The sequence below is a fragment of the Aquila chrysaetos genome, chromosome 5, assembly GCF_900496995.4.
Source record: "Aquila chrysaetos chrysaetos chromosome 5, bAquChr1.4, whole genome shotgun sequence".
NCBI classification, from domain to species: Eukaryota; Metazoa; Chordata; class Aves; order Accipitriformes; family Accipitridae; genus Aquila; species Aquila chrysaetos.
In genome coordinates, this window is record NC_044008.1 from 31973233 (window position 1) to 31985232 (window position 12000).

The 12000-nt window shown below is 35.6% G+C and overlaps 1 protein-coding gene across 49 annotated transcripts in view; it reads left to right on the forward strand.

Annotated features, from left to right (window-relative positions):
* The window catches only part of NRCAM (neuronal cell adhesion molecule), a 166622-nt gene that overhangs the window by 138098 nt on the left and 16524 nt on the right, over positions 1–12000 (forward strand). For 22 of the 49 annotated variants that reach the window (XR_005932410.1, XM_041123501.1, XM_030013507.2 and 19 more), the window contains 4 exons: positions 5564–5629; positions 6148–6273; positions 7357–7509; positions 11814–11945. Coding sequence is in view for 48 of the 49 variants with exons in the window: in XM_041123501.1 (XP_040979435.1) it covers positions 5564–5629; positions 6148–6273; positions 7357–7509; positions 11814–11945 (477 nt within the window). In the remaining variant the exon portion in view is untranslated. The remainder of the gene's footprint in view (positions 1–5563; positions 5630–6147; positions 6274–7356; positions 7510–11813; positions 11946–12000) is intronic. The other 27 variants (XM_030013516.2, XM_041123511.1, XM_030013533.1 and 24 more) reach the window with 2 other exon arrangements.

Genomic DNA, 12000 nt, shown 5'->3' on the forward strand with positions numbered 1-12000 from the left:
TTATAATGACTGTACTGGTGTTAAGTAAAGATATCCAGTACATTCTAGACTAATAAGTAGAGAAGCAAGTTTTGTGCATTTTTCCCATAAGGTAAAATAACAATTTTAGAGGAAAACTTGAAGTATGAGGTGAAGGCTAAGGGATTTAGATAAAGGAATCATTTTTTTTCTTTAGCTTGAATAGAACTTACAAGCTCTATTCAAATGGGGGGCAATATAAGGAGGAAATTATTGTCTCCCTGTAATATGGGCACCATCCTAATAAAAAAGTTCTTTAGAGAAACAGTGCCATTGCATCAAATAGCAGAAATGCAAGGGAACTTCGCAAATTACAAGAATTGAGGGTTTTTTTCTTCTCTAAGGGAAACTTAACAGAGGCGATCCATGTCATTCTCTCACAAGTCCACATGAATAAATCATGAGACACTTTATTTTACTAGATGGGCAATCTATCCTGTTATAGTTGATACTCCTATTTGACTGACGCTATCTTTTTTCCTTTCTAATACCGTGATGTTATGAATGACTTAAATTTGATAAAATTATGGCACCACAAAAAAAAAAAAAATTGTTTTTATTCCTGGCAACCTGTATTCTAAATGTGTCTGAAAACTGCATATGTAAAACATAATGTATTGACGTCTAATGGCAGGCATGAGATAACAGAGGTGTGAGAAAAATTGGGGAATAAGAACCTGATTACATATAAAATAATTATAGTAGCAGCTGAAAAAATGATCCCTGGAGTCAAGTCTTTTCTATCTTCTTCCATTAGAAGTTTTAAATAACTGGTCTATAGAGGAAGGAAGAGAATACAAATTTGACCAGTGGTAGAAATGAAAGTTGTCATTTAAAATAAACAGTCACGGGGGCTTGTTATTGTGTTTGTTGTAAGCTGAAGCGTAGGGAGTCATGGCATGACATGTCAGTCTCATTTCACGAGCCTTTTTGTTTCACTTTTCAGTTTCTTTTTGATTTAGTCAACTTTTTTATTTGAAAGCAAGTTCTTGTAGTCTGCATGCACGCAGACACTGGTAACTGGCAGTCCTGAGCTGCAATTAAAATTAGGTTGTGAGATGACAGTTACCTTTAATTGAAGTTAACGCTTCCTGTCAATGCGGTACTCAGTCTGGTCTGCCTTCTTCATGTGAACTTCACATCTCAAGTATTACTGACAGAAGTACTTTTGTTGCAACGGAGAAGAACAAGTAGTCTAGCCTCTGGGTTTGAAACGATTCTTTTTTTTCTGACTGAATCTCCAACATGTAGCTCTTCACTGTAGGCTAGAAATCATTCTCAGCTGAGTTCATATCTCTGATCATTTCGTAGAAGATAGGATCATCTCAATTTTCTTTGTTCCGTACAAAATGCTGTTCTTTAAATCATTTTCCCTGCCCACCATCTGTCTTCCTTCCCTCTTTGAATCGTTTCACATAATGTCTCCATATTTTTTGCTAACAAGTTCAAGCTGCTTTTTCTTTTCAAGTTGATTACAGTATTTTTGTACTGCTCCTTCAGCCACTCTCTCCCTGTGGACATCTCTCTCCCAGATATGTCTGCGTGATTTCTTTCAGGACAGCCTGCTATGCAGAACCACTGTTTTGTCCTCTTTAAGTCTACTGGGAACAATGATGATGCTTTGCATGCTAGACTAGAGAAAACGATGATTATTGCAATGCAAAAATTCCTGCAAATACCTTTTGCTTCATAGATGTCATGCAAAATCCAGGTCATGCTAAATGCTTATCAGTGAAACGATTTCTTGCGTTTCTTCTTTGTCTTCTGTATTTCTTGCACTACAAGAATGCTCTTGCAATGGCCTAAATAATCTTAGAAGTGACTAATGCCCATCTCTCACTGCCAGAAGTGGAATTCATTCCTACTGTTATGCTAAGGCTTGAATTTCATACTCTAAAAGTTGTAGGTTAAAAAGCAAACAAAAGCAAAACCCTTCTCTGTGTCTTACAGGCTCTGACAGAATCTATTACCTTCTTCCTTCGTCTTTTTGTTTTGGGGGGGGTGGGGGGTCCTTTGAATTTATTTTTCTCTTTATGTATGCATTTTAACTAATTGTCTATGATATGTTGCTTTGCGGTTTTTTTTCCATTTGACACCAATCTTCAAATATGTGTGTGTCACTTTACCTGCCATTTTTTCCTGGAGATCAGGTGAATCCCATGAAAATTCCTAAAGTTTAGTCACTTTAGGGATTATTTAATTTATTGTTCTGCTGAACTAAATCTTGAGAGGGAGTACCTATTCTGTTGTTAAAATCCATTCATATCTTATGTCATGTCTTATTAAATTCTATTGAATCTGCAGCCCAAGTATAACTGTGTTATTTGGAGGAACTGTGTTCCTGAAGGGCTGGAAGATTAAATACAACTCTACAAAAAAACTCCACTAAAAAAGCACTGGAATTAATTTGAAAAGAAAGGAAAATTCTACTTTGAGCCTAGGCCTCTTTCTCAACAATCAGCAAATGCTTTTATACCATATCTCGCTATAGGAATGAAACCCTACTCAGAACTGCCAGCTAAATTTTGCATTGTATCGTAGTGTGAATAAAAGAGCTTAATTTACTGGAGGTAGCTGAGTAAGAGTCGGTCTGTATAACAACTGTCACTTATTAACAATCCATTCCCATCAGTTTTAGAGCGACATTTTTGTCAGCGGTGCTGCACAGCGTTGTGCATGGTTACAGATCAAGAGAGCCCAGTGCTCCGCTACTGAAAACTCTTGCTCCCTGACACAAAGCTTTCTGCCCCCCTTTCTACCAACTGGCGCTTGCACACGCTGAGTGTTTCTGCCAACTGACAATTTTGCATTTGTGAACAGAGCTGGGAAACATACTGAAGAACTAAGAGGTTAATTATAATTAGAGGTGTTCTGATTGAGGAGATAAGGGTCTGGGTAGATCGGAGACAAGCCTTAAATGTTGTAACCACTTCAATCAGCTCAGGATCCATCAGCCATCTTTTATCTTCTTATGTGTGTATTCATGTTGCAAATATGGCACATTTAACAAAGTTAACTAAAACTTTCCAGGCCTGCTGGAAAATTAGATCAAACAGTAGTGAAAAAGAGGAAGAATTACAAAAATAATGATTTTGAAAATAAATGAGCTATTGAACAAATTTCTTGGTGCATTGTATTCAATAGGAAAAAAAACAGAACTTAAATCTGACCAAATACTACACAGGGATAAATCTATACAAACAGCTATTGGTAAGAATCAGATAAGAGTACATCTGATAAATGTAAGCATAAATTGGTCACTTGAGAAGATTTAGAAACTAAGACACCAAGAGAATGAAGGTAATTTTCAGAGCCAACTTAATTGTTAAGAGTCACGTGAACAGAAAGACATTTTCCAGATACCAGGTCTTTAATCTAGCAGGCAACTCTTTAATTAGAGCAGAAACTGGAAATTGGAGATGGAAAAAAAACCTCAAAACACAAGATAAGATGGACTTTTTACAGGCGAGGTGATTATCAAATTTGCTTAGTGGTACAGAAGCTGGCTGTTGTCTGGAGTCTTTCACACAAGATGAGAGAGTTTCCGTCATCGCCAAGTCCTCGGGTATGAGGAGGGAGAAGTTAGGTGTAATTCTGTGGCCTCTGTGTGCAAGAGTTTGAAACAGATTATGGCTAATAATTTCTTCTGTCTTTAACACTGGTGACAAATATCAGTCATACAGTCGTGCTGCTAGTTAGACGTCTTCTGTGGAAGAGCAAAATCCAGGAAAATAGGGGTTTGAGAATATACGATTTAATGAAACAAAACAAAGTTGTATTTAGAACACAAACCAGTTGTTTTCTTGGCACAGAACAAATGCTTAGATGCTGATTGTAACAAACACCTGTTCCTATGTGCGAATGAGGAAGGAAGTTTATATATCCTGTCTGCAATCTCAGACTCCGCACCTTTCTAAATTTAGAGCCTGCTATTCTTTCCTCTTGCTACCTTCAAGTGGCACAGAGAAGCAGAATCTAATCCCCTTGCATTACCATAGTGTATATGGTTACATGCTAGATTTCCCATAGACAGCTCTGGCTTTGGTATTTCTTAGGGGTTTTGTTGTTGACTTAGTAACCTAGATGGCTTTTTTTAAATCTAGTGCTTTCTATTTGATTTTGTTCAGGTGGTTTTAGCCAAGAAATAAATATATTCTTTATTATTTAAATAATATATTCCTTATTATTTTTGCTTGGTGAAAGAAGTGATATATAAAACATATAAGCACAACTTACCTACAAAGACATGTGGAGAGTAATTAGTGGGAGTAAATGTGGGAGTAATTAGTTTAATACAGATTGAAGAGTTGAATGAGTACTGCTGGAATAGAGTTAAGAAAAATTTGATGCAAGTATGGGGATAAAAAGTCTGATATTGTGAAAATTTGTAATCATGAGAATACATTTTGAGGAGAATTGAGGGAATTTGCATAATTTAGGTATTTTTTTAAAAAAGACTCAGAAACTATAGTTTTCTAGACATGGTACTCATATTATTTAGTCTGTGCTAGGGGCTTGTATACGGATTTATTTATTTTACTATGCCAAAGCCATTTTCTCTTTGAATCTAATTTGGAACTTCTTCCAGTCAGCCATATGGCCAAAGCCATCCTGTTTTGAGGACGAAATAATTTAACTACATAGATAAAATCTGTGCAGCACCTCTTGCCTTGAGAACAGGCTTTTGCCCATTTTATTTCCTGGTGTAGGTGAAGCCATTGGAATTCTGCCATTTGTCTTTACTGAGACTAGGTGTTTACCTCTGATGTTTCACTGTCCTTTGGGAAGTATTTTTGATGTTGTTTCTAACAGAAAAGATATTTTTAGCAGGATAGACAAGTCAGTGGCAAACTGAGTGAGGCATTTTCATTAAAAACTAATTTCATGCCTTTCAGGAGGATTCTCTTTGTATCTGCTCTATTATACTATTAGAACTATTAAAATCTATTTTCATTAATATTAGGCAAACAAAAATACTGGAATATATGCCCATTTGTAACGAGTATAATTGGAGAACAAAGAATTAAGGTATGAGCAAAGAAGTGGCTAATGACAGGATGCTGAAGAGAGCAGCACCACTTCTCATAGATGTGGGCATCACGCATATCTGTGAAAAGTACCGTTGTCTAACGACAGTGTCAGCAGTAAGATACGGTACCTTAAAAGGAACAGCTTCTTGCATTCCAGCGATTTGTGTCCTTCACACCAGGGTATTTCGATATTGGCTTTCCAATATCTGATGTCTAATGTTCTGATGTCTAGCGGTGCCATGAATCCATAATGTTAATGAAGCTGATTTCAGAAATGTTTTGTGAAAGTAAAGGTGTCAGTACACACATACTTCAGTTTGTTTTCAAATACATGTGTATCACTTAGCTGTTTCATATTTTAACAAGTAAAACTAATTGAATCCTGCATGAACTTAGAGTGTGCATGTGTTATTCATTTAACAGGTAAGGTTTTACTGTATTACTTAAATGTTACTTTTTGATGCAAAGTGTTTTTACTCTTTATTTTTTCTTTCCTACTATCTCTGATGGTGAAGGATATTCAGAAACCCTTTTTGCAACCTCCCCAGTCATGCACACTGTCCGTCCAACATTCTATAAGGGTATTGTCTTCCTTTTTTATCATTATCAATGCAATAGAGACAAAATCCTATAAGGGCTTGCAGTTGAGGCATTTGCAGTCCATTCAGTGACACGTGGTGTAAAGGGAGGTGTGTACCACCTTCGTAACTCCGTTCTTTCCTACCATTTCTCGTTACCTTGACGATGTTCTCACTTTCCAGCTGTCTGCATTTTGCTCCTAGATGAATAGAAAAATAATGTTTTCCAGAATTTTGGCAATTAGGTATTTTTAAGTATTTGGCAGTTTTTGTGATACAGGGCATGCTCAGTAGAGTACATAGATTTTACTTTTCAATTTCATAGTGTAGTAACTGCCTAAGATTCAGTTACCAAATACGGTACTTTAGTCATTAATTTCCAGTAATGGAAACACTGACAAATGTACTATACTTACCCTGTATATGGTCTAAATTAACATAGTAGCTTCTTAAAATATATTTTTTTTAATGTATGAAGTCACAATTTCGTATTCTGCTTTGTTTTTCTATTGTGTATTCAGTGCAACCACTTTATCCAAGGATCAGAAATGTTACAACAGCTGCTGCTGAGACCTATGCCAATATCAGTTGGGAGTATGAGGGACCAGATCATGCGAACTTTTATGTTGAATATGGTGTAGCAGGCAGTAAGAAGTCATTTCATTAAATTTTCCTAAAGTGTTCAGATGTATTTTCAAAGATTTTTATAGTAAATGTGGTCCTAAATTGACCCAGTGTTAATGATAGCTCTTAAATGTCTAGAAGAATTATTTTTTAATTTGATCTGGAAGATCAAATAATTTTCATTTTAATCAACATCAATGTGTAGCAGGTATTTGATGCTTAGATAGAATATCAGCCTTTGTTCCTTTGTATTATTTTATAAATTCTTTTGAACGTGAACTTATAAAAATGTAGTTCTCATGAAGTTGTTTATCATGCAGTGATTACATGTGTAAAAATATGATTACTTGCATTAAAATAGGATATAACAGTTTTCCTAAATTATGCCCAATGCAGGGGAAAAAAAAAATAATTAAATAAGTGAGCCAATCAAAACAATATTCTTTGTTAAATTAAACCTTAAAATAAGATACCAATCAACTTACATACTTTTATTGGCATAAAAACAGGTTTTAATCTTTGATAATACCAGTAATAATTAAAACACAATTAGCTAATAAAACCAAGATACTTCTATTCAAATACTCTATCCTTCTAAAGTTATGACTAAAGATGACCAGTCTGAAAATTGGAATATAAATGCATTTTTCTGGATATTGGTCAAAGAAGCAGCTGAGACTGTACTAGAAGAAGATATGAGAGAGAGAAGATTTTGAAGTCGAACTTCTCAACTAAAGTAAATACTGACAAACTACAGAAATGTAATTTAATTAAATGGTTAAAATCTATTTTAATGTATTTTATAATTGCAAGTTCCATAAGCCTTTTAAAAAAATAAATGAAAATAGTATTTCTCTAGTACAATGGAACAAATGTTTAAAATAGTTTCATAATTAATGTACAATGTCTTCTTCAATATATTGCATGCAATATATAATTTGAAGTCATAATTGTATATGATTTTATTATTTTTTGAGAGAACAGTTATTTTTTTCAGCCAATCCATAGTTTAGTCAAGTAACTGTTGATAGTATTCTGTCTAGAAACTTTCAGTAATACAGAGAAAATTAAAATTCCAATATGTTGTTTTCCTAAAATTTTCGTAGGCAAAGAAGATTGGAAAAAAGAAATTGTAAATGGTTCTCGAAGCTTCTTTGTGTTAAAGGGTTTAACACCAGGAACAGCATATAAAGTCCGGGTTGGTGCTGAGGGCCTGTCTGGTTTTAGGAGTTCAGAGGATGTGTTTGAGACAGGTCCAGGTGAGGCACACCGTACCAATTCTGTATCATAGTCAGAATTGTGGTAGACTAAGTGCTGAAACGTTGAACTGCTTCTAGCTAAGAGATGTTGTAGCTAGCGTCTTTGCATGTTCTTTTTATAGAGCGATATTGAATTATTTTATAAACTCCTGAATAATGCCAGTGCATTTATTACGTAGATTATGAATGTTTTCATCCTTTTAATTCACTCTACTTGTCTGATGTTTATATTAGGGGCAAGATACTCACATTCCATCTGTGTGCTGTGCACTGAAGATGACCTATTTCATTTATTTCTAATTAATATAATTAGATGGCTGTATTTAAATAACGTGTACGATAATAGAGCCAAGTATATATTTTTAAAGCTAACAATCTCTATATGATCTGTTTTAATACAAAAAAATCTGAGCTAAAATGTTTGCATAATCAGAAGCGCAGATTCAATTTCATGTCTCATGTAACCTATTTATACCAGTGTTAGAGATTCCTACTTTTAAATGTTTCTTTTCCTGTCATATACTGGTTTTATGTAGATTTTCATGTCACAACTATATCCTGTGAATCAGTAAGGCTGTTCAAGATCCTTATGTACACTTTTCAGTCATATTTCTTCATAAGCAAATCAGTAATGCTTGTTCATTTAACTCGGAGAAAGGGCTTTATTGGAAGTTTTTTGATGTTATGCTGAATATGTCTTTGCCATCACAGCATGTTCTTGGTCAGCTGTTATTATTTGTTGAGTATTTGCTAGCCACTTCTGCTCATTCCAAGCATTTTGGTCAGTGCACGGTTATTTAGCAGTAGCCCCACCAACTCCAGAATGTTATGATTTCAGAAAGTAGTTTAAATATGAAAATATGCTTGAACAACATTTAATAATTATCAGACAACAAAGTAAATAATGAATATGCCAGTTTGAAAGTGAGCACTTTCTAAAATCATAATTTTTTGCTTTGTTTTGTTCAGTTTCTGTTCAGTTTCTCGTGTTGCAGGAAAGCTTTGAAAACATGGTGCCGAATAACAGTGCTAAGCAAATATGTATGGGCTAAATGCAGAGGTTATTTATGCCAGAGACAGCTAGTGGTATAAAAGCAGATCTGTAAAATTTTATGCAAATAAACACATCTAAAGCCGTAGTAAAGCAAGGATCAAGACTATAGTATAATTCAGAACAAGCTGAATGGAAACCTTCCCAAAAGCATCTTTCTGCACAAAAATTCCTGAGCCAGTACATAAGGAATCGTGTACATACCTAGTCACCTCGGCTCATGGTCTTGAGTAGTTAAGGAAGAAGTGAATTTAGATACACTCTTTTCTGCTTCTTCATAATGGAAAGGTTCAGTGCCCAGCATTAAATTATATACATAGTATATTTCTTACAGAAAAATGTTGTGTCACACTGTCTTCAGCCTAGATCAAAGCTTTTAAACACCACAAAAAATGAAGTGGACAAAGAGGAAAATATTGGAATATGGAACATGGCCTTAATTAGGAATGAAACTGCAGTATTTCATACATGAGGCTTTTGTCACTTTTCTCTTTGACAAGCATTCCTATAGAGCATCTTCATAGTGTGCAGGTTTATTTTTTTGAGCACACCAGTACAGTGTATTGCATTGACTCCTGCATTAGCAGTTCACCCAGAGTAAATGTCTTTCTGCCTGAAGCAGATAATTTGCTTAGTGAAAGTGGGAAGTGTTGTGCCATTTTTAAAGTTCACTGAGGTCTAGAAACCCTTTCCTACTGGATATGCAATAAATTAAAGAATACAGGAAGCTGCATAAGTAAGTTTTCATCTTTACTCTTTCCCATCTATCTTGCATATTTTTATGCATGAGTTGTTTTGCTTGATGCTATTTCTTACTACATTTGAATGTTAAATGTGCTTTTGCATTTTGTCACAGTATGTATTATACAACCTTTAATGCCTTATTATGAATGCATATGTGCAAAACTCAAAATAATTTTAACCTTAATGTGGAAACAAAATTTTATTTTCATTTGATTTATAATTCAGAGGAAGATTGCCTTTGTGATTTTAAGACTGCCACTTATACATATTTATATTTATATGGTATATAAAGTATAAATATATATGTATATAAGCTATATAGTTATAGAACATGTAGACATTCTTATGCAAAAATAGTTTAAATTATTGTGCATATAAGAAAGAGTCAGTTTCTAAAATATCAGAAAGCATATTCTTAAACAAAGGCTGGGAAATCTCCTAATCGTAACTCCACAATAACCAGGCACATTAATTCATTGATCTATTTAAATGAAAATCAAGTCATAACTTTGCCCAGTAAGACCAAAAAGAGGCAGCAGAATAAAGAGTTAATTTTAGCCTAGTACTTCTAAAGTGGAATACACATTAGTCTTCCGTATGGAATGGAGGGTAGATACTGACTCCAGACATCAGAGGTGCTTTGAGTTTTCATACACTCCATGGAAAACCCTCAGGAATCTGGGACCATTCAGAGCTGATGCTTCCAAGCTAGCTGTCTCAGCCTCTGTCTGGTAAATAACATTGAGACATGGGCTTGAATTCTGGCCTATAATTTAATATTGTTACATTTTATTGTTAGTGTGCCTGGCAGCCCGGTGCGGTCTCTTGTCAGCTAGCTGTCTGCCAAGCAAGGCTCAGGTATTGTTCAAGGGACAGCACCAGCACAGGACTGTTCCCAGTTGTCATCCAGCGTGTTTTGTAAGAAGAGTTTATGCTGTATCACTGGGAATTGTGGCTGGAAAACAGTCAACGCTCCATTGAAAATAGGTTGTCTGTGATGTGTGTTTATGAGCCTTCCCTTAAAAGCATATCTTCTCTAAGGAGAAGTGGAAATTTTTATGGGGCTCTGGGACTTTCACGTTTCTGTGTGTAAAGCTATTCATGCATTGTGTCCTCCACTTCAGTGGAAGCAAGTCTACAGACCTTCCCGAGCAGATAGGGATGAAACTTATTGTGCTGTGAGAGCTGATGTACTTGCAGCATCCAAACAAAGAGACTGACTGAAGGTCTCAAATATGATCTGATGCTAGTGCAAAGTGTCTGCTAAGCTGAGATCTGAAGTATTATTGGTCCTTACTATAATCCTAGGTAAAGTACTGGCTGTGAATAATCTGATACCTTATCTTGTGAAGCCAGAAAAAAAACAACAAATGCTGAACCAAAATACTATATGAGTTATGCATAGGAAGTGGTTTGCGTATCACTTTCTTCGTCCATGTGGGAAGGTGATCTTCGTCTCTGTTTCCCAAATAGAGAGAGGTCTATTGGGCAACTCTTCACAGAGTTTCAAACTTTTCGGTTTTGGGGCTGGAGGAGAAGGTGAAGAATGAACAAGATAGGTCTGGATGGATGTTCATCTTCCTCCACTTCATGTAGTCTTCTCTCTGTAGCATGCATCCCTAACTCCTCTCACCCTTCCCACTTTCTCCCAACAGCAAATGCTAAGGCCAGTTGCCTGTAGGGCGTTTCCAAACAGGGGATTAGAAAATAAGCTTCACCAGGAGAATCCTCCTACTGTGACGGAGACCAGTAGGAGGGAACCAGCCCACAGACCACACAGATAGTTCCTGTCCTTATTAGTGACTGTAGAGTTTCCTGTGTGGTTTGCTACGTTATCTTCCAGCTAGAGTCAGCATTTGGAGAAAAACAGTGCCGAGGAAAGGCTTCCCAATTGCATTGTGTTAAGTCCTCACTAATGCTAAATCATGGCAATCATGATAAATTGTAGGATGAGGTAGGGGTTTGAGGAGCGGAAGAAAACATGATACTTAATAAGGCTTTAAAGGATGCTTCATTGTTGATTTTTAGTTGAAAATGAATGTTAGGGCCTTGAATGACCCATCTGTTCCCCCATTTCAGACTGATGGGAGTGCATTAGCTAATGAGTATTGGCTTTTTATTCATTTTGAGAATGCAATCGACATGTTCTTGTGAATTATAATTTGCAGTTTCATTTCAGTAGTTTAATTAACGTAAAATGGTTGAGAATAGTTTTGAGGTTTGTGGAAAGCAGTGTAGTATGTGCACAGATTTTGCAAAGTAGTTCCTAAGCTTAAACGTTGGCAGAATTCTGATGTACTCAAAAGTAAGTTCTAGGCACATGTACTTGGAAACATTTTGAATAATGAAAATATTCACAACACACAGTATCACTGTTTTTTGTAATACTAATTTTCACAGCGAATGTTACTCCTTAATTAATGAACAATGTATACTGGTTATTATTTGTCTGAATTAGCATAGCATTTAAATTCAGCAAAACAACTCATCTTTTTCTTTTATTCTCTAGCAATGGCAAGTCGGCAGGTAGACATCGCTACTCAAGGATGGTTCATTGGTCTTATGTGTGCTGTTGCTCTTCTCATCTTGATTTTACTGATTGTTTGCTTCATAAGGAGGAATAAGGGTGGCAAATATCCAGGTATGGTACATAACAATGAGAGTAAAAATCATCTACTGGTAATCCATTAAAACAG